General features: G+C 35.8%; 1 protein-coding gene across 2 annotated transcripts in view; it reads left to right on the top strand.

Annotated features, from left to right (window-relative positions):
* LOC150107373 (DDB1- and CUL4-associated factor 10 homolog) overlaps window positions 1-24,192 on the top strand; it is a 186,511-nt gene that overhangs the window by 139,060 nt on the left and 23,259 nt on the right. For both annotated transcript variants that reach the window (XM_090391238.1, XM_090391239.1), the window contains one exon: window positions 16,920-17,091. In XM_090391238.1, the coding sequence (XP_090247364.1) occupies window positions 16,920-17,091 (172 nt within the window). The remainder of the gene's footprint in view (window positions 1-16,919; window positions 17,092-24,192) is intronic.

Here is a 24,192-nt window from a genome sequence, read left to right as displayed (position 1 = left end):
AACTAGAAGTCTTTTTACAAAAAGTATCCTTCATCACAGAATGAAATTTACAATGGAACTTGAATTAAATGGGATTATATGTTTCCTAGATGTCCTTATAAATAGGGAATTAGTTCGTTCCTTGTTAGCATATGTCTTTTGTAAACCTTCCTTCTCAGCTTGATATATTCATCACATTTCTGTTCACTATCCTTCACAGAAGTATGGTATTAATACATGCTTTCTTTCGAGAGCTCATATCACCTGTAATTATCTCAAAAAGAAATGTCTACAATCAAAGAAACAGTTATTCCTCAATGGTTACAATCCCCAAAGAATGGAGAAAATTATCAACCATTTTTCTCTAAAGAAGTTTAATATCTCTGCTACATTCAAGCTTATTAATTCAGCGAGCTCTATGATACCACCTCTACTTCCACCCAAGGTGTATTCAGTCTCATGAACTACCAGTTAGTATACCTCAGACAGACAGGCCTATCTGTTTCTGTACACATCTCTGAACATCAGTTACATCATCTCCATGAAATGCAATGAAGCTGATGTTAGTAATTCCCTGTTCTGCTGGACTAGTTTTTGCATTTCTTGGAGACATTGTAAGACTCATGTTCAGAGATGTGTACAGAAACAGATAAGCCTCGTTATGTGGATCGATCCTCTGGAATGATATTAAATTAGTATACAGATGTTCCTATAAATATGAACGTCTCTTTAAAGGAAGTGCCAAAGTCCTGTGTTGTCCTAATATCAACTTTAGTGGTGGACTTTCCATGGCAAAACACTGGGAAATTATCAAGATTATACAAGTTAAATATTATATATTATAAGGGTGCTTAACGGTCAAAGCTGTATAACTGAGAGGAGACCTCCACATAGCCTTTAAAGGAATGCGGAGAATCGAACAGGACTTCTGACCTTATGTCGAACCTTCAGCTTCTCGTGGTGCACCCTGTGAGGTATCTACCTGGATACTGAACGAATGGGGATGGGCTGGCAATTTGGGATTTATCCAACCAAATTGTATTCTTATTGGCTTAAACCACGATATAAAATGATGGTACAACATGACAGAATTTCATGCTGGCTGGGGCGTCACTCAGTTAAACAATGTCCCAATTGTTTTCACCAGAAAACCAGGGTAAACCGTGAAAATTCAGCTACTAGAACAAATCCTAAATCACAACCCAACTCAACATCACCAGAGTTCAAGATTGGTACTATCAACATAAGAAGCCTGAATGGCAAAGAAATTAAGCTAGTTGAGGAACTGGATAAGTACCAGATTGACATAATAGGAGTAACTCAACAAAAAAGACAAAAACTGGTGAGATCTTTCTGAGCAATAAATACAAAATATTATATTCAGGCAATGACAATCAAGGAAAAGAAGGGGTAGCCATAGCATTCAACACTAAATATGACGCTAATCTTCTTGAATGGCAGGCAATCTCAAGTAGAGTGATGTGGGCAAATATCAGAATGGGGAACTGGACAATGAGACTTATTTGTGCCTATGGTCTCACACAAGGTTCTACTGAGGTAGAAGTGGAAGAATTTTTTGAGGCTTTAGAGAAAGCACTGACATGATGAAAAAGGAAAGGTTGGCCTTGTTGGGGATTTAAATAGCAGAGTAGGAAATGATTGTCAGACATACAAAAATATTTTTGGGAAAATTTGGAGAAAAGACCAAAGCTAATAATAATGGCAAGTAACTTTTGGATTTCTGCTCAGGACATGGACTGGTTATTACTAACACCATGTTCTAACATAAAAATGCACAAATTCACAGTAAGAGAAGAGGCAAGGAATAAGAAAGGTCTCATTGACTATGTTATTGTTGATAGTGATGTTTTCTCACTGCTGCAGACCACTAGAATGTACAGAGGATTTGAAACTGGAAGTGATCACCATTTAGTTTTGAGTAGGATAAAATTGAATTTTATATTGAAAAGAGGAACATGTAAGAAAGTTTTAAAGCGAATTAAAGTTGAGCAGCTTTTAGATATGTGAACTGTAGACTAAAATACACAAACATGATTGAAGAAAAAATGAAAGAGTTCGAGAACAGGAACCAAACCTTGGAGATTCAGTGGCAAGCCCTGAAGGAAACATTGATTGATTCAGCCAGTGAGGCATGTGGTGAGGTTGTCTGCAAGGATAGAAAAATCAGAACTCAATGGTGGACACAGGAAGTTAAAGAAGGAAAAGAAGAAAACATATCAGAAGATCCTGGCAAATAAGTCAGCTTGTGCTCTTAGAGAATACAGAGACAAATGTAAGAAAGCTAAACACAGTGTAAAACAAACTAAACAAGTAATGGGAACACTGGTAAGAAAATAGAAAATAAATATCAAGAAAGTGGCAAGATATTCTGTAGGTTGTTGAAAAAGCTCGAATGGAAGAAAGAGTGCTGTAAAAGGAATTAGAGATGATAAAGGGGACATGAAAACTGGAGAAAAAGATATCCTTGAAGTATGGAGTAATTACTTTGAAAAATTGCTAAATGAAACAATCAGTGACAGCACTGTGGTAAAAAAAAACACTTCAACAGGCATGTAAACAGGAATACATATCCATACTTGAAGCAGAAAGAGTATCAAAAGCCTGAAATGTGGAAAGGAAGCTGGAGTAGATGATATTTGACCAGAAATGCTCAAGTATGGAGGTATAAATGTCTTACCTGTTGCTTCACTGTATAGTACAGAAGGCCTGAACAGAGAGATGAATTCCAGATGATTGGAGTAGAGCTCTCATAGTACCAATATATGAAAAGGGAAATAAAACTGAATGTGAGAATTACAGAGGCATTTCCCTACTGAGTGTTCCTGGTAAGATTTATGCAAGTATACTTGAGAAACAGTTGAGAAGGATTGTGGAAAAGAAGCTTGGTGAAGAACAAGCTGGATTCAGGCCAAATACAGGCTCTCTGGATCAGATTTTCATTTTACGACACATAGTTGAGAAAACATGGGAATATAACAAAGATCTGTATTTAAGTTTTGTACATCTGGAAAACATATTATGACAAGGTGCCAAGAGAAAAGCTATTCAAAAGCTATTCACATGTATGGTGTCAATGGGGATTATATCAAGCAATACTTAGTCTTTATTTATGTTGAATTTTTTCTTGACAATTATTCATAAGACTATTACACTTTTTTTATATAATCTTTGTCAAGTAGCTTTATTTTTATCCTCCTACATGTTTCGCCAATTTTTTCTATTGGCATCCTCAGGGAATACAAACTAGTAAGCTAAAATGAAGGTTACAGACTAGGTTATAACTGATGGTTCTAATTCATACAAAAAATTGGTATTGTGCGTGACAATGTGTGTGTCTCGTTAACGTGATTTATTCGTTATGGTTCATGACGTAACTGTTATGAAAGTTCATTTCTTTGATGCTTAATGATCTGATAAAAGTTTTCCAAATTTCTGGTAAAATTAGACCTTGATTCTTGTTTAGGTTTTCAGTTTTACGGGCGACTGTAGCTGCTTCTTTAAAGGTTCTTCAATGGTAGTTATCTTCTATGTATGGCATAAGGCTCTTATCCCACTCAATGTGATGGTTAGTAGAGGCAAAGTGGCATGAAAGGCCTGAAATGTCTTGTCTGTTATTTCTGACATATCCTAATGTGTTCTTTCTTTCTCGTTTCAAAGCTTCTAGAGGTCTGACCTACGTAACTAATACCACATGAGCAAGGTATATTATATACTCCAGAGTACTTGTAGAATGGGTGAGGATCTTTTGGTGATCTTAAAAATTTCCGAATAGTGTTGATTGGTTTGAATGCCACTGTGATCTTATGTGGTTTTAAAAGGTTAGCTAATTTTTTTGGAAAGGTTGCTGACAAAAGGAATCGTAATTGTACTGATGTATTGGACGTCATCACGTTGTCGATGTGGTATATCAGTAAAGAGAATCTTGTTGTAGAGTCTTTTTGGGTAACCATTTAAAGAAAGTTCTCTGGATATTGTGGTTAATTCTGTTAGTGGGTCATCCTTTTCTGTCGTATACTGTATAGCTCTTTTCTTGAGACTATGGATAATGCTAAGTTTCTGAGCTATGTGATGAGCTGAGTTGAAATGGAGGTAACGTCCAGTATTTGTAGGTTTTCTGTATACAGATAGGTTGATACTATTATTGGTTTGTTTCTTTATTAAAATGTCAAGGAATGGCAGTTTTTTATCTTTTTCCATTTCTAATGTGAATCTGATGGTATTGTGGAAACTATTGATTTGGTTGAGGTAATTCATTAGTTCTTCTTTCGTATGATCCCAAGTGATAAAGATGTCATCTACATATCTGAACCAAATTTTTGGTTTTGGAATGATCTGGGTTAAGATTTTTTTCTCTAGATCTTCCATGAATAAGTCAGCACAAGGAGGTGAGAGGGAGCTACCCATAGCTAATCCAGTGAGTTGTTTGTAGATCGTTTTTTGCCAAATAAAATAGAAGTTAAACAGTGATTGAACAAAGTAGTGATGTTTCTTGGGAACAAGTTGTCTAAGATGTTGATGACTTCAACCACTGGAATGTTAATAAACAGAGGTGTAATGTCCAGACTTGCTAGTATATCCTCTTAAAAAATAGGGATGTTTTTTATTTTATCTATAAAATGTTTCGAGTTTTTAATATAAGTATCCGAGACGTGAATGTGTTGTTGTAAAATCTTCGCAAGATACTTGGACAGTTGGTAAGTGGGAGAATAGATTCCATCAACTATTGGACGTAACGGTATACCTTCTTTATGAATTTTTGGAAGGCCATACAATCTAGGAGTTAGTGGGTGCATTGATTTTAGTTTTTTTATAATTCTCAAATTAAGGAATAATAAAGATATCATCATACTCAAAGTCGACAAAGATAATAACACAGTTATATTAAATACTTCAGATTATGAAGAAAAAATTAAAAATCTATTATCTGACAGGTCTGTATATGAAGTTCTCAGTAGAGATCCTACCACAAAAAGCCATAATGACACCAATGAATTATTACGTAGAATGAATAACTGGCCTATAGAAATTATAAAAAAACTAAAATCAATGCAAAAGAAGGAGTAGCCATAGTATTCAACACTAAATACGAGGCTAATCTTCTTGAATGGCAGGCAGTCTCAAGTAGTGATGTGGGCAAATATCAGAATGGGGAACTGGACAATGACTTTTATTTGTGCCTATAGTCCCACAGAAGGCTCTACTAAGGAAGAAGTGGAGGAATTTTTTGAGATTCTACTGACACAATGAAAAAGGAAAAGTTGGTCCTTGTTGGGGATCTAAATAGCAGAGTAGAAAGTGATTGTCAGACATACAAAAATGTTTTGGGAAAATTTGGAGAAAAGAGCAAAACTAATAATAATGGCAAATACTAGTTGGATTTCTGCTCAGGACATGGACTGGTTATTACTAACACAATGTTCAACATAAAAATGTGCACAAATTCACATGGAGAGAACAGACAAGGAATAAGAAAAGTCTCTTTGACTATGTTATTGTTGATAGTGATGTTTTCTCCCTGGTGCAGGACACCAGAATGTACAGAGGATTTGAAATTGGAAGCGATCACTATTTAGTCTTGAGCAGGATAAAATTGAATTTCGTACTGAAAAGAATAACATGTAAGAAAGCTTTAAAGAGAACAAAAGTTGAGCAGCTCTCAGATGTGAACTGTAGACTAATATACACAAAGATTATTGAAAAAAACATGAAAGTTTGAGAACAAGAACTAAACCTTGGAGATTCAGTGGCAAACCTTGAAGAAAACCCTGATTGATTCAGCCAGAGAGGCATGTGGTGAGGTCTGCAAGGATAGAAAAATCAGAAATCCATGGTGGACACAGGAAGTTAAAGAGGCAGTGAAGGAAAAGAAGAAAGCATATCAAAAGTTCCTGGCAAATAAGTCAGCTTGTGCTCTTAGAGAATACAGAGACAAATGTAAGAAAGCTAAACATTGTAAAACTAGCTAAAGAAAAGTCATGGGAGGACTTTGGCAAGAACATAGAAAATAAATATCAAGAAGGTGGTAAGATGTTGTTGCTAGAGGTTGTTGAAGAAGCTTAAAATGGAGGAAAGAGTGCTGTAAAATGAGTTAGAGATGATAAAGGTGACATGAAAACGGGAGAAAAAGATATCCTTGAAGTATGGAGTTATTACTTTGAAAAATTGCTAAATGAAACAAGCAGTGATAGCACAGTGGTGAAAAACACTCAACAGGCATTTAGTCAGGAATACATATCCATACTTGAAGTAGAAAAAGCCATCAAAGGCTTGAAATGTGGAAAGGCAGCAGGAGTAGATGATATTCGACCAGAAATGCTGAAGTATGGTGGTATAAAAGTCTTACAGTGGCTGCACTGCATGGTTCAGAAGGCCTGGACAGGGACGAATTCCTGATGATTGGAGTAGAGCTCTAATATTACCCATATATAAAAAAAGGGAAATAAAACGGAATGTAAGAATTACAGAGGTATTTCCCTACCTAGTGTCCTGGGCAAGATTTATGCCAGTGTACTTGAGAAACAGTTGAGAAGAATTGTGGAAGAAAAGCTTGGTGAAGAACAAGCTGGATTCAGGCCAAAGGTTGTCAGGATCAGATCTCCACTTCTCAACAATTAGTTGAGAAAGCATGGGAATGTAACAAAGATTTTATTTAAGTTTTCTGTATTTAAGCTCTGTCAATCTGGAAAAGGCATACGACAAGGTGCCAAGAGAGAAGCTATTCAATACACTACAGTTATATGGTGTCAATGGGGCATTATATCAAGCAATACTTAGTCTTTATTTGAGTTGCAAGTCAGCAGTTAGAATTAAAGGAAGTACAGGAAGATTGTTTAATGTTAAATCTGGTGAGACAAGGATGTATATTATCCCCTGTGTTATTCATTATCTATATGGATCACATTATGAAGGAAAGTGGTATTAAACATGATATCAGAATTCGAGATGTTAATGTCAGTTCTTTGCTTTATGAGGACAATGTTATATTTCTAAATTAATCTGCTACAAGTTTGCAGGATTCCCTGACTAAATTGAATAGCTGTTGTAATAGATATGGTATGAAGGTTCAGCAATACAAAGACAATGAAAATGGGTAGAATCGTTGAAAATGTCCACTGTGTTTTGAATGGGGAACCTGTGGAACAAATAAAACATTTCAGCTACTTAGGCACGATTTTTAGTGATGATGGTAAATTAAATATGGAAATAGACAACAGAATCAGCAAAGCTGGTATAGTGGGAAGTCAACTGATAAATTCATATGGAATAAGAGAGAAATTAGTTGGAACACTAAATTAGCTGTATACAAGACAGTGTTCAAACCAGTTTTAACTTATGGATCTGCGAGCTGGTCAGAAGTAAAACACTTGACCAAAGACTAGAGACTGCAGATATGAGAGTCCTGAGAAAGATTAGAGGCATGAACAGATGGCATCAATGGCAATATCATATTAAAAACGAGGATATTAGGAAAGAACTTTACATTGTCAGCATCCAGGAATGCGTCAGTAGAGCTAATCTCAGGTGGTATGGTCACTTAAACAGAATTGGCGAGGAAAGATTAGCAAAACTAGTGTTCTGTGCCAGGTTGGCAGGAAAACGACCCAGAGGAAGACCAAGTTATAGGTGGATTGATACGGTAAAAGTGCCTTAGACGATAGAAATATAAGATCTGATAATGTTGGAGTCTTGAAAAGTAGCAGACTGATTTGGAGGAAAATTGTAGATAGGAAGTTAATAATGATATAAAGTTTTCATGTAGTACTATCATATCCTGTACACCCCTTGATGGTACATGTCAGGAATTTGATGATGAATTGAATAACTGTTGTAATAGATATGGTGTGAAAGTCAGCAATAACAAGACAAAGACCATGAAAATAGGCAGAAACAGTGAAAATACCAACTGCATTGTTAATGGAGAACCTATAGAACAAGTAAAACATTTCAGCTAATTAGGCACGATTTTTAGTGAAGATGGTAAATTGAATATGGAAATAGACCACAGAATCAACAAAGCATATGGTAGGAAGTCAACTGAATAAATTTATATGGAATAGAGAAAAATTAGTCAAAACACTAAATTAACTGTATTCAAGCTACAGAAAAGATGACCAAAGATTAGAGACTGCAGATATGTGAGTCCCGAGGAAGAAGATTAGGGGTGTGAACAGATGGCATCAATGTCAATATCATATTAAAAACGAGTATGTTAGGAAAGAACTCGGCATTTTTAGCGTCCAGGAATGTGCTAGCAGAGCTAATCTCAGGTGGTATGGTCACTTAATCAGAAAGGGATAGGAAAGGTTAGCAAAAGAGGGTATGCCTGTTTTGCTAACCTTTATTATCAGGAAAAAGACCCAGAAGACCAAGATATAATTGGATTGATACAGTAAAAAGTGCCTTAGAAGACGTAAATATAAGATCTGATAATGTTGGAGTCGTTACAAGTAACAGATTGATTTGCAGGAAAATTGTAGATAGGAAATTAGTTTTTCCATGTAGTACTATCATATCCTGTACCCCCTTGAGGGTACGTGTCAGGAATTTGATGATGATGAAATATATATTAATTCTTTTTAAATATATTTATTATGTCTCTCTCTCTCTCTCTTTCACACACACATACATTTAATTCTAATACATACCATATGTGTAGTAAAATAACTGTAACTTAATCAGTCTTTATCAGTTAAATGTTCACTTGTGATTATATGTGACTATTCTGTGGAATAACACAGTTATCTCTTCATCAACCTCTGCTTGCTACTTTTCTAAAATGTAGTTCATCTTTGAACATACCACTCTGACTTTCATGGAGTCTCATGGCTGTGTAGCACACACTTAAAGATAAGTCAAACGTAACAATTAGAATATATATGTTAGGAGATGTCAAGAAATAAATGTTTTTTGTAGCTATGAATAACTTTTATCATGGTATTATTTTAAATGTATTGAAGGAAGAGATGCATGTGTTATGCATCTGCATCCCTTATACAAAATTATTATTAATTAAGAGGGAGATGTTAAATCCTGTTTTATTTTATAGCCGGGTACGAAACTCGGGTCGAAATCCATCAACATCCATAGAGTTTCAATGCCGAAAACCTATCGGCGGAACCAAGTGTAAAGGATCACTTGGGTAGTACAACACCAGGGAAACTCTATGCAAAGGTCGTTCCACCGATAGTTTTTTCGGCATTGAAACTCTATGGATGTCGATGGATTTCGGCTCGAGTTTCGTACCCAGCTATAAAATAAAATAGGATTTAACATCTCCCTCTTAATTAACAAATTCGATGGTAAAATAGCCTTTCGGATTATTATCTTTGTAATTAAAATTATTATTATTTCTGCTATACAGGTATCTCCAATAGTGTCAGAAGACTAATCACTGAGATCCATTATTAACCTGTCATACCTCTCCTTAAACTCATTCACTGATGAAGCACTCACAACTACCTCTGGCAACCCATTCCATCCATTCACCATCCTCGATGCAAAAAATCTAGTCCTGACACCCTTACTAACCAAACTGTTACACAACTTCCTCTTGTGCCTAACCTTCTTGTTCTCTCCCTTCTTGCCATGTACTCGGGGGAAAAAAGTCTTCAGTTTGTCTTATAAAACTATCATCATCATCATCATCAAATTCCTGCCGTGTACCCTCAAGGGGTGTACAGGATATGACAGTACTACATGAAAAAATTACATCATTACTAACTTCCTATCTACAATTTTTCTCCAAATCAGTCTGTTACTTGTCAAGACTCCAACATTATCAGATCTTATATTTCTATCGTCTAAGGCACTTTGTACCGTATCAATCCACCTATATCTTGGTCTTCCTCTGGGTCGTTTTCCTGCAAACCTGGCAGAGAACACTTGTTTTGCTAATCTTTCCTCTCCCATTCTATTTAAGTGACCATACCATCTGAGATTAGCTCTGCTAACGCATTCCTGGATGCTGACAATGTCAAGTTCTTTCCTAATATCCTCATTTTTAATATGATATTGCCATTGATGCCATCTGTTCACGCCTCTAATCTTTCTCAGGACTCTCATATCTGCGGTCTCTAGTCTTTGGTCAAGTGTTTTACTTCTGACCCAGCTCTCAGATCCAAAAGTTAAAATTGGTTTGAACACAGTCTTGTATACAGCTAATTTAGTGTTCCGACTAATTTCTTTCTTATTCCATATGAATTTATTCAATTGACTTCCCACGATACCAGCTTTGCTGATTCTGTTGTCTATTTCTATATTTAGTTTACCATCTTCACTAAAAATTGTGCCTAAGTAGCTGAAATGTTTTACTTGTTCCACAGGTTCTCCATTCACAACACAGTTGACATTTTCAATGATTCTGCCTATTTTCATTGTCTTTGTCTTTTTATTGCTGACCTTCATACCATATCTATTACAACAGCTATTCAATTTAGTCAGAGAATCTTGCAGACTTGTATTGGATTTATTTAGAAGTATAACATCATCCGCATAAAGCAAAGAGCTGACATTAACATCTCCAATTTTGATATCAGGTTTAATACCACATTCCTTCATAATGTGATCCATATAGATAATGAATAACAGAGGGGATAATGTACATCCTTGTCTCACACCAGATTTCACATTAAACCATCTTCCTGTACTTCCTTCAATTCTAACTGCTGACTCACAACTCAAATAAAGACTAAGTATTGCTTGATATAATGCCCCATTGACACCATATAACTGCAGCGTATTGAATAGCTTCTCTCTTGGCACTTTGTCATATGCCTTTTCCAAATCGACAAAACTTAAATACAGATCTTTGTTACATTCCCATGCTTTCTCGACTATTTGTCGTAAAGTGAAGATCTGATCCTGACAGCCTCTATTTGGCCTGAATCCAGCTTGTTCTTCACCAAGCTTTTCTTCCACAATTCTTCTCAACTGTTTCTCAAGTATACTTGCATAGATCTTGCCAGGAACACTCAGTAGGGAAATACCTCTGTAATTCTCACATTCAGTTTTATTTCCCTTTTTATATATGGGTACTATGAGAGCTCTACTCCAATCATCGGGAATTCGTCCCTCTGTCCAGGCTTTCTGAACTATGCAGTGCAGCCACTGTAAGACTCTTATACCACCATACTTCAGCATTTCTGGTCGAATATCATCTACTCCTGCTGCCTTTCCACATTTCAAGCCTTTGATGGCTTTTTCTACTTCAAGTATGGATATGTATTCCTGACCGCATGCCTGGTCAGTGTTTTTTATCACTGTGCTGTCATCACTGCTTGTTTCATTTAGCAGTTTTTCAAAGTAATTACTCCATACTTCAAGGATATCTTTTTCTCCTGTTTTCATTTCACCTTTATCATCTCTAATTCCTTTTACAGCACTCTTTCCTCCATTCCTAAGCTTCTTCAACAACCTCCAGAATATTTTGCCACCTTCTTGATATTTATTTTCTATATTCTTGCCAAAGTCCTCCCATGACTTTTGTTTAGCTAGTTTTACACACTGCTTAGCTTTCTTACATTTGTCTCTGTATTCTGTAAGAGTAAAAGCTGACTTATTTGCCAGGAACTTTTGATATGCTTTCTTCTTTTCCTTCACTGCCTCTTTAACTTCCTGTGTCCACCAGGGAGTTCTGATTTTTTTATCTTTGCATACAACCTCACCACATGCCTCTCTGGCAGAATCAATCAATGTTTCCTTCAGAGTTTACCACTGAATCTCCAAGGTTTGATTCCTGTTCTCAAACTCTTTCATTTTCTTTTCAATAATATTTCTGTATTTTAGTCTACAGTTTACATCTGAGAGCTGCTCAACTTTTATTCGCTTTAAAACTTTCTTACATGTTATTCTTTTCAATATGAAATTCAATTTTATCCTGCTCAAGACTAAATAGTGATCACTTCCAATTTCAAATCCTCTTTACACTCTGGTGTCCTGCACCAGGGAGAAAACATCACTATCAACAATAACATAGTCAATGAGACTTTTCTTATTCCTAGCCTCTTCTCTCCATGTGAATTTGTGCACATTTTTATGTTGGAACATGGTGTTAGTAATAACCAGTCCATGTCCTGAGCAGAAATCCAACAGGTATTTGCCATTATTGCTTTGCTCTTTTCTCCAAATTTTCCCAAAATATTTTTGTATGTCTCACAATCATTTCCTACTCTGCTATTTAGATCCCCAACAAGGACCAACTTTTCCTTTTTCATTGTGTCAGTTGCTTTTTCTAAAGCCTCAAAAAATTCCTCCACTTCTTAGTAGAACCTTCTGTGGGACCATAGGCACAAATAAGTCTCATTGTCCAGTTCCCCATTCTCATATTTGCCCACATTACTCTACTTGAGACTGACTGCCATTCAAGAAGATGAGCCTCGTATTTTGTGTTGAATACTATGGCTACTCCTTCTTTTCCTTGATTTTTATTGCCTGAATATAACATTTTGTATTTATTGCTCAGAAAGATCTCACCAGTTTTGGTCTTTTTTGTTTCAGTCACCCCTATTATGTCGATCTGGTACTTATCTAATTCCTCAGCTAGCTCCATTTCTTTGCCATTCAGGCTTCTTACGTTGATAGTACCGATCTTTAACTCTGGTGATGTTGAGTTGGGGTTTGTTTTCAGATTTGTTCCAGTAGCTGACTTTTCGCTGTTCGCCCTGGTTCCCTGGCGAAAACAACGGGGGCCTTGTTTAACCGGGCGACGCCCCAGCCGGCATGAAATTTTGTCATGTTGTACCATCATTTTTTATTTTGGTTTAACCAATAAGAATACAATGTGGTCGGCTAAATCCCAAATTGCCAGCCCATCCTCGTTCGTTCAGTATCAAAGTAGATACCCAACAGGGTGCACCACGAGAAGGTGAGGATTGGACATTAGGTCAGAAGCCCTGGTCGGTTCTCCGCATTCCTTTAAAGGCTATGTGGAGGTCTCCTCTCAGTTATACAGCTTTGACCCTTAAGCACCCCCCTTATAAAACTACTCTAACTTAAATGATTCTATCTTTTCTACTTTCTTGTGCCTGTCATTTAATTTTTGAAGCATTGAAGACTATGAATCTATTTTCATAGAGAACATTCCATAGACCTGGCACAACCTTTGTCACTGTTCTCTGGATCCTCTCACAGCTTCATCTAAAAGTCCAGATGTGGTCTTATTAAAGCCTTATATAGTTGAACAATAACCTCTCTACAACAACCATTTAATCTGATGTGCTGTTTTGGTTACCGTTGCAACATGCCCTCTAAACTTTAGCTCCCTGTCCACAATCACACCCAAGTCCTTGGCCTTCAGTTTCCTGCAATTCAGTTCCATCAATATAATACACACAGCTTGTGATCTCTTCTCAACGTGCATCACTTTACACTTGGCCACATTAAGCTGGCAGCATTTACCATTGCCTATTCTGCTAGTCTGTCTTCCTGCAGGATCTCTGCATCACTTTCATTTACCATTGCTCTTCGTAGTTTAGCATCATCAGCAAACAACTCAGTATTTCCTGTCAGCTCATTTCCTGTATCATTGATATGCAAATTGAACAACTGCTGGTCACTTGCCTTCTCCTTGACTCAACTCCTCTGTAATATCTGTCCATCAACCATTCTTAATTCAAATCACCAGATTCATATCCAATACCATTTGCTTCAATTTATGCAGTAGAATTCTATGTGGAATCTTGTCAAATGCATTTGCAAAGTCTAGCAATATCATTCATTATGCATTTCCCCTTATCCAACTCCATTGTCATTTTATTTTAAAAAGTAAGCAAATCACTAATTTTGTCTTGCACCAATTTCTCTGACACCTTAACCTTCATTCCTGAGATGCTGATTGGCCTATAATTTGCCACTTCTGTCTCGAAGTCTTTTATGCAATGGGGCTATTTTGCCCTTTTTCCACTTCATTGGCACCTTCCCAGTACAGAGACTTAAATCAGACAGCTTAGAGTAAGGAGCTGATAACTCTCTTGCACATTCTCGTAATACATGAACCAATATGCCATCTAATCCCATGGCTGTGTTTGTATTGAGGTTTTGCAATATTTTAAGTACTGCCATTTTTTAAACCTCTGTTCTCTTATCAGTCAGTGTCACATAGGGCATTGCACTATCACCATATAGATGGTACATCTCTGCAAAATGCTCACTCAGAAATTCAACTGTTTGGTTTGATTCTGTTACCTCCCTACCACCATTAGCACTTAAAAGTCATCCTTCCATAGTCATTCCTCCTTTTACTTGATATTGAAAGAACTCTTGAGGATTTCTTTTGACCTCATCAGCTATCTTTCTCTCACAGTTAGATTTGGCCTTCCTTACCATACTAGTCATCATTCTTGCCTATGCCTTATACTGCTCATGGAGTTCTCTGATAAAGATACAAATGGTATAGTCAAAATATTCATAGATAACCAGCAGAAAAAAGCAATGATGCACTCCAAGGAAGAATACAGTCAAGTATTTTTATAAATATTGAATTCCAAAACTCATTGGAATAGTTTGTTGGCTATTTTGGAGTGCTTCCCAGCACTTAAATCATAGATTTGAAATCAGATATGGTTAATAGTTGGTAAACTTTAATTATTCTCTTATACAGTATTAGCATTGTAACTGATAATAATTGCTGTAGCAGCATTGTGTTGCAATAACATAGTGTACGTCACTAATATAATGTGAAAATTTATGCCCAGCGAACACTAACAAATTGGATCACATTTTTAAGTAGTGAACTTAAAGATGCACTGATAGCTCACATAAAGGAATGACAAACATCTTATTCTAATGTTCTGTGATATCTTTGATTGCAAGAAATTGATAAGCACTATGGAATTTTTAATAAAACTAATTCATAAAATTATCCTCAGATTCAGTTGTTCTTTTGACATCAGCTGCATAATAAATGAAGGAAAAACTTCATTCAGTGAAAAAGAAAAAAATGGAGGTAGCCTATGAAGAAACCCAAAAGCAACAACGACAACAGAAAAAAAAAGTACTAAAGCCCTAACACAGATCATTGGAAAGCAGGTGACATATTTTCAAGAAGAAAAAAATATTCACAAAGAAAAAAATATATCTCGTCATGTACCATCATGCATATTTCTAGTGGTACAACATGATATTAGAATTGGAGATATCAAACTTAGCTCTCTACCTTATGCAGATGATGCTGTACTTATCAATACATCCAGTACAACTCTTCAGGATTCTCTAACTAAATTGAATAGCAGCTGTAACAAATTTGGCTTGAAATTCAGCAATAAAAAAAGAACCTATAGAACAAGTGAAATATTTCAGCTATTTAAGCACAGCTTTTAGTGAAGGTGGCAAATTAAATTTAGAAATAGACAACAAAATTAGTAAGCAAAACTGGTAAGTTAGTTGAAGCTAGTTGAATAAATTTATATGGAATAAGAAACAAATTAGCCAAAACACTAAACTAGCAGTATACAAGAGTGTTCAAACCAGTTTTAAGTTATGGATCTGAGAGTTGAGTTAGAAATAAGGTACTTGATCAAAAATTAGTGATCACAGAGTTCTGAAAAATTAGGGATTTGAACAGATGGCATCAATGGTAGAATTGTATTAAAAATGAAGCCATTAGGAAGGAACTTGGTGTTGTTTGCATTCAAGAATGTGTGAACAGGCTAATCTAAGGCAGTATGGTTACTTACACAGAATAGGAGAAGAAAGGTTAGCAAAACATGTTTGAAGCCAAGATGGCAGGAAAAAGACCCAGTGGAAGACCAAAGTTTAGGCTGAGTGAATCATTCTAAAGTGCCTTAGAAGAATGAAATGTTAGCTGTGACAAGTAACAGACTAATTTGGAAGAAAATTGTTGATAGGTGATGAATAATAATGTAAAGTTAATCATGTAGTGCTGTCATAGTAGCCTGTATACCCTCTTTCATTCATTTAAAAAATATACATTTTTTAAATGAATGAAAACAGCCTGTTACTACCCTACTACTGGGTGAAGGCCTCTCCCATTATGATAGGGTTGGGTCTACTTCTCCCATAGTCACCTACCCATCTTAGAGTGTATACATATTTGTCTGGATGAATGTATAAAAGTGAAAGACAATCACAAACATTGATGCCCTAGGTGGGATTCAAACCTGCAGCCTCTTGCTGGAGAGTGGGTACACTAACCACTCAGCCAACCAGGCCAGCTTTTTAAATATAAATATAATATAAGGAATGTATTTAAAAATGGCTTGTGATATCTGGATGACCAGTTGATCAACAAATGTTTAATCTGAGAGAGCTTTTTGCACTGCTAAATTAATTTGTTCAAGAATTTGGTTGCATTTAGCAGATCACAGCCTTGATTTGTTTTCTATGTGCTCATTTTAATAATTAAATAAAATACACTAAATAAAAATACTTTGAGCTATATACGTTTATGCTGTTCTGATCTTTAAAATTGTTTGTTTTGAGATAAGTTTTATATTAATATATTTTTCTTTAAAATATTTTTTCAATTATTTTTTTTATAAATATTCAGTTTTCTTTCAATATAGTTTTTTAAAAATGTAAACAAATTGCTGGTAAACAAACCAGTATTTATGATTTTTTTTTCTTTTCCCAAATTACCAATAATTGAAAGCATTGATAAATTTAAAAACTGTGTAAGTTTAATTGAAGAATGAGGCTCAAATATGCTTGCTTATTTTTGAGTGGATTAATTTTTTTTTGAAGGGGGGAAACAAAATCCATTTAATACTTTTGTCTGGTATCTGATTAACATATGAAAATTGCAGAAAAAGTTTGAGAATTGCATGTTTTCAGAACTAATATCATTTTAGAAGTCATCACAGGAAAACTGACCCATTAAATATTTTGAATGTGTCAAACATATCATATAGTCCTAAATATAAAACATTTTGTGAATGGAAATTTTAGATATATTTATATCCTAGGTATTCAGAAGGAGATACTCAGTTTCAGCGACTGTTCCATACTACTGGCCTTATGAGAATGAGATTAACTCCTGACAATACAAAAATGATTATTTGCACAACTGGTGGTTATCTCATGATAGTCCATAACCTTGACCTTAACACAATATATACAGATCTACAAGGCTTTAAGGTGTGTAATATTTTTTGTTGTTCTCTTTAGTTTTATTTTTAGATTATTTAGATTTTATCAGTAATTTATTAAAATTGATTTTAATATTTACATCTATAATCACATCAAGGCACTGTATTAATCTGTATGAAACTCCTTCCTGAATTTAATTTTTACCAAAATGAAAATACTTGATCTATGGTAACTTGCAGTTATTTTATTTATTTTGCATAAAAATTGCATACCTACTTTGTCTCTCTAGCATTCCTACACTGTGTATCAAATGTATTAATGATTATAAGAACACATCACTTTGTTTTGCCCTCTGTGGATAGCATCATTTTAGTTGGACTTTGCATACACTTAAAATATTTTAGTTTGCTGCATTTTTCCATTATCTATATTTATTACCTTTACCCTCTGTTACACTGCATGCTCCATAAGTTTATGCTTGATCCACTTCAGTGTCAGGTCCTTCTGTAACGCATTACATAGCATTTGTCATTCATTGAGATCTTAGTTCTATAAATCTTTTCTAGAATGCAAGGAACATTTTAAGGGCTTGTCATTTGAAGGGAGTTAGCCAGTCATATACTGAGGGTAGCAAAAGTAATATAGCATTCTTTGTCATATTAAGTAGCACTCCACATAGTTAACTTCATGACTGTTGTTGTATAGTGGTATAAATTAGAACATAGGAAGAAAATTTAAGGTGTAAACCATACTTTTTTAAGACAGTGAAAAATGAGATCTGCCTTAGAACTATTTTGGAGATGGGGTGGTGCAATTTCTTCTGTTCCTTTGGCATTGAGAATGTAGTTAAACCGCACACTTTCTCAGTCCAAACCGAAATTTAAGTAGTCCGACTATTTTCGTATAGTCCAGCATCAAATTATATCAAAATATGCTTTTCTGGAAACAGTTCTTTTCTCACCTTAGCACATTATCTAATGGCAGCAGTCATCTGCCTCTGATTAACTGAAATGCAGGGAACCCAGCATGTGTAGCTATCGGTCAGGTATGCATTAATTAGAGACAGGTGGGAAAGAACTCACCCCCATGGGTACAGTTCATCATACCATGTCAAATCACATGTTTGTAGCTGGTATAATCTGGAGGTATTATGATGTTCCCAAGTCAGTGCAACTGTGTCCAGGGGAGCACAGTGGCTTCATGTTGGAGGCTTAATGGATTTTTTACAACACTCAAAAAGAATTAAAATAGAATTTAATACTTCCTATATTTCGTCCTAGTCACTAGGACATCTACGGGGATTACACAAACAATTAATGTAACATATGCACAAATTACAAACAATACTAAGCCCAACCATGTGGGTGACACTAAAGTCCTATCTAGGTAGAGCGCCCTCTAAGGGCAGTAGTAGGTGGCCTGGAATGTAAGATGGGAACTCTGGTGATGAGTGTTTCCCAAATCTTCGGAAGCTTGATGCAACCATATTTATTGAGATTTGGTTGGTTTTTGAGAGCTGCTGCTGCTTCTAAGAAAAGTCTCTCTTTCTTGAATTTGCTGTGGTGGAGCATGGTGGTTTTCTTCCATGATACTCTGTGGGTGGTGTCCAAAACATGGTCAGCCAAGCCTGACTGGCCATAGTTGTGTTTGAAGATGTAAGACTTGTGTTCCTCTAGACGGATGGATGCTGATCTGCCTGTCTGTCCAAAGTACGCCAGCTTACAGGAACAGGGTACTTTGTAAACTCCAGGCAGAGAGAGAGAGGAGGGAGCTGATCTTTCGTAGAACGGATAAGGGTAGCCAGTTTGCGTTGGGGCTTATATGCTGTGTGTAGATTGTACTGTTTTAGTATCTTGGCTATTTTTTCAGATGTGCCACGGATGTAGGGTATGGTGATGGCATTTTTAAAATCTTGTTGACGAGAAGGAAGGGGAATGGGGGAGGAGTTGATTATTATTTTTTTTTTGATGCTGTGATCGCTGTAGCCATTGGAGAGGAAAGTGCTGTGTATGTGGTTAAGCTCATTAGTGAGGGCGGTTCCACTGGAACAAAGATTGTGGGCTCTCTTGGTAAGAGTTTTAATAATGCCATATTGTTGAGAGGGGTGGTGGTGGGAGAGTTTGTGAATGTATCTGCCTGTGTGTGTGGGTTTTCTGTATACGGTGAAGGTAAGTGTATCATTAGGCAGGCGTGTGACTAAGGTGTCTAGGAAGGGTAAACAATTGTTCTTTTCCTTTTCCATAGTGAACTGGATTCTTGGATGTAGACTATTGAGATGACTGAGGAAGGAGTCTAACGTGTCTGGGCCATGAGGCCAAATAGAGAACACATCATCTACATATCTTAGCCAGATAGAAAGTTTGAGTGGGGCTGAGTCTATGGCTCGTTTGCTAACAGAGTTTGAAAGAAGTATCGTGATAGGATGCATCTTGTAGGCCTATCTATACAGCAAATTGTTGACCAGTTGGGCTATCCCAGATCAACAGTCAGTGATATCATACTGAAATGGAAGTGCAGGGAGTCATCTGCAAGTGTTACCTGTAGTGGGTGACCCACCACACTCACCGAACATGACCGTAGGGTGCTACGAGTATAATGTCTAAAAATTGCCATTCATCAGCTGACATGTTGAACGCGGAGTTTCGGGCATCGACTGGAACACAAACCTGCACAAAAACATTCAGAACCAAGGATCACAACATGCGTTTCCATGGTAGGACTAAAATATCCATGCCTCACATTACCCAAACTAATATGCAGTGTTATCTTCAGTGGTGCAAAGAGCACACTCACAATGGGATGTGGAAGCTTGGAAAGCTTCGTTATAGAGCAACCAATCTTGCACCCTCTACAAAGCAGGTGAACAGGCGTATTGGAGAATGTATTCTACTTTCATATAGTGATTGTGAGCTTTATGTTCTTGATACTAAGCTGACTAAGAATTATGACAACAACTTTGAAGATGACTGAACAGCTTGAAATGACTCGCACACCATAATTTTTTTACGATTTCTATCTACTTTGTTCATTCTATCATATTCAAAAATAATTCTTACAGCAAGAGATTTTTTTGATTGCTATCTATATTATATACAGTTTTTAGTTTTTCTTTTTAATCCATTCTTATATTATCTACCTATCAGGTTCCTCATTCAGGTTTTTAAAAAAGTGTGTGCTCATTATTTTTACATTCAGGGCAGACAAGAGGTCAACCCTGGAAATTGGATAAGAGCATGGTTAGCAAGGATGTGAGGATTAGGTGTTTCTCTTGGAGTGTGGTGAATGAATGGAATAGGTTTTAAGTAAGTTGTGAGTGCTTTGTTTCTTCATGGTTTCAAAGAGAGGTACAATAGATATTTGTTGATAATTTGGGTTTCCCATGATGAGTCTTAGGACTCCATGGAGGTGCTTGTGCAATAATAATATTTAAGTCTGCAGTTTACCTAGACATTCACCAGCATCCATTCTGCAATTGGATTTAAACCACAGGCTGCAGAGAGAGACTCATTAATGACTCAGTCAATATCATGGCAGATTATTTTATACAACCAGACCATAACCATGTCCAAATCTTCTATGGAATGCTTTTCTCCACATTCACTCTTGCCCTCGTGTCTTTTGGCATTACATTGGCATTAAAAAGGATCAGCCTCATGAGTGCTGCTCTTCTTTCCCATGGCTATTGTTTTAGCTCTCCCGATTCATACACCAGTTCTGACTCATCATCATCAAATTCCTAATATGTACCCTCAGGGGTGTACAGGATAATTATGATAGTGTACTCCATGAAAAAGTTACACCATTACTAACTTTTGATCAATAATTTTTCTTCGAATTAATCTTTTATCTGTCAAGACTCCAATATTATCAGATCTAATATTTAAGTCTTTTAAGGTGCTTTTACTGTATCAATCCATCTACATCTTTGTGTTCCTGTGAGTCTTTTTCCTGGCAAAGAACACTTGTTTTGCTAATCTTTCCTCTTCCATTCTGTTTAAGTGACCATAACACCTGAGATTAGCTCCACTAACACATTCCTGAATACTAACAATGGCAAGTTCTTTCCTCATTTTTGATGTGATACTGCCATTGATACCACCTGTTCACTCAACTAATCTTTCTCATGACGCTCATATTTGCGATCTCTAGTTTTTGGTCAAGTGTTTTATTTCTAACCCAGCTCTCAGATCCATAAGTTAAAATTGGCTTGAACACTGTCTTGTATATAGCTAATTTAGTGTTTTGACTAATTTCTTTCTTATTCCATATAAATTTATTCAACTGACTTCCTGCCATACCAGCTTTACTAATTCTGTTGTCTATTTCCTTATTTAATTTATCATCTTCACTAAAGATTGTGCCTAAATAGTTGAAATGTTTTACTTGGTCTGTAGGTTTACCATTCAGGATACAATTAATGTTTACAATGTTTCTACCTATTTTCATTTTCCATGTCTTTTTATTGCTGATTTTCATTCCAAATTTATTACAACAGTTATTTAATTTCGTCAGGAACTCTTGCAGGCTTGTGCTGCATTTATTCAGAAGTATAACATCATCTGCATAAAGTAAAGAGTTAAGATTAACATCACCAATATTAATATCAGATTTAATACCACTTTCCGTCATTATGTGATCCACATAGATAGTAACAGTGGAGACAATGTGCACTCTTGTCACACACCTGATTTTACTTAAAACCATCTTCCTGTACTCTTTCAATTTTAACTGCTGACTTACAGCTTAAATAGAGACTACATATTGCTTGATATAATGTCCCATTTACACCATATAACTGTAGCATTTTGAAGAGCTTTCCTCTTGGCACTGCCATGTGCCTTTTCCAAATCAACACAACTTAAATAGAAATCCTTATTATATTCCTAAGATATTCCAACTATTTGTCTTAAAGTGAAAATCTGATCCTGACAGCCTCTATTTCGCCTGAATCCAGCTTGTTCTTCACCAAGCTTCTCAACTTCTTTTCTCTCTTCCACAATCCTTCTCAACTGTTTCTCAAGTATACTTGCATATATCTCACCAGGAACACTCAGTAATGAAATGCCTCTGTAATTCTCACATTCAGTTTTATTTCTCTTTTTATAGATGAGTACTTTGAGAACTTTGCTCCAATCATCTAGAATTCGGCTTTCTGAATTGTTCAGTGTAGCCAGTGTAAAATTTGTATACCTATATTATTTGAGCATTTCTGGCCGAATTTCATCTACTCCAGCTTCCACATTTCAGGTTTTTGATGACTTTCTACTTCAAGTATGGATATCTATTCCCGACTGTATTTCTGTTGTGGAGTTTTCTACCATCATGCTGACACTACTTATTTCATTTAGCAGTTTTTTAGAGTAACTATTTCAGACATGTAGAATAGCTTTATCTTCAGTTCTCATGTCACCTTTATCATCTCTGATTCCTTTTACGGCACTTTTCCCTCCATTTCTAAGCTTTTTCAATAGCTTCCAGAAACTTTTGCCACTTTCCTGATATTTATTTTCTATGTTCTTACCTTTCTATATGCTTAACTTTCTGTATGCTTTCTTCTTTTCCTTGACTGCCTCTTTAATTTCCTGAGTCCACCATGGAGTTCTGATTTTTCTATTCTTTACAGACCACCTCACTACATGCTTTTCTGACTGAATCAGTCAGTTTTCTTCAGGATTGTCATTGAATCTTCAAGGTTCAGTTCTTGTTTTGAATTTCTTTCATATTTTGTTCAATGATGTATGTGTATTTGAGTCTACAGTTCATCTCAGAAATCTGCTCAACCTTGATTAATTTTAAAACTTTCTTAGATACTCTTCTTTTCAATATGAAATTCAATTTTAGCCTGCTTAAAACTAAATAGTGCTCACTTCCTATTTCAAATCCTCAGTATACTCTTGTGTCCTGAACCAGTGAGAAAACATAGCTATCAACTATAACATAATCATTGAGACTTTACTTATTTCTTGTCTTCTCTCCCTGTGAATTTTCTGCACATCATTAATGTGGAACATGGTGTTAGTAATAACTTATCCATGTCCTGAACAGAAATCCTGCAGGCATTTACCATATTATTAGCTTTGCACTTTTCTCTAAATTTTCCCAAAACATTTCTATATGTCTGTAATCATCTGCTGCTCTGCTGTTTAGATTTCCAACAAGGACCAACTTTCCATAAATGGAAGGTATTTATGTGATGTGGTTTTTCATAAGTAATAATAAAAAAAAAATCTGGTGATGTTAAAAAATTATGCAGTCACTTCACAATTATGGGCTCTTTCTGGAAGAGTTTGCAGAAATTCACATATTTCCTCTTTATATTTACATCATGTATGATGTCTTGCTAGAGGACTATTTAACAAATAAACATTTTAAGATGCCTTCCATAGCATAAGTGACCAATTCCCCCCCACCCTCTCTGATCACTCACTATGTGTGTCTTTAGTCAATAGGTTCACTCTTCAAATCTGCATGTCAAGTCTTAATACTTCTACACTTTTCTTCAGTATATAATGATCTTCCAATAACATCAAATCTTATTCAGTTTTTCTGGTGGCAGTACACTCCATTCTTCTTTTATGTTTGATAACTCTTGCCCAAATGATCCACACATCAAGATCTTCCATTGCTGATATCTTAAAAAGAGATCTCCTTGTAGGAGAAAAAGACTTCACAATGAATTTCATTGCCATCAAAATATGATTCTCTTCTTTTTTCATGTGATATTACACTTCACTTCCCCTTGATAATATCTCAAATTCCAGGCAAAATTGTATTTCTCTTTTTGGACTGACACCTCTAGCTTTTCTGGGCAAAAGCATGTTATCAACATGCCTCAGCTTGCTTGAGCTGAAAAGAGCAAAACAGTTGATCTTTTCAGCTCAAGACTACTATTCACCTCTATGGCTATTAACTTAATATAAATAACAAATATGCCCAACGTTACTGTTCCCACATTGGTTATGCACCAAAAACCTCTCTAAAAATTCTTGTTGTTCAGAAAAGGACTGTCTGATTAACTGACATTCCTTTCTCTCGCATCTTCAATTATGCTCTCTCTCAAACATTCTTTTACTATCTTAATGATTTTTATAGGTATTTTCACGGAGCAGTGGTCAGAAGAACTTGTTACTATCATTCCTATGAATCTAA

The sequence above is a fragment of the Typopeltis vanoorti genome, chromosome 4 (assembly GCF_054136105.1).
Source record: "Typopeltis vanoorti isolate ZY-2024b chromosome 4, IOZ_Tvanoo_1.0, whole genome shotgun sequence".
In the NCBI taxonomy this organism is placed as follows: domain Eukaryota; kingdom Metazoa; phylum Arthropoda; class Arachnida; order Uropygi; family Thelyphonidae; genus Typopeltis; species Typopeltis vanoorti.
The sequence above is the reverse complement of the archived record's forward strand: the minus strand, read 5'-3'. Positions and strand labels throughout refer to the sequence as shown.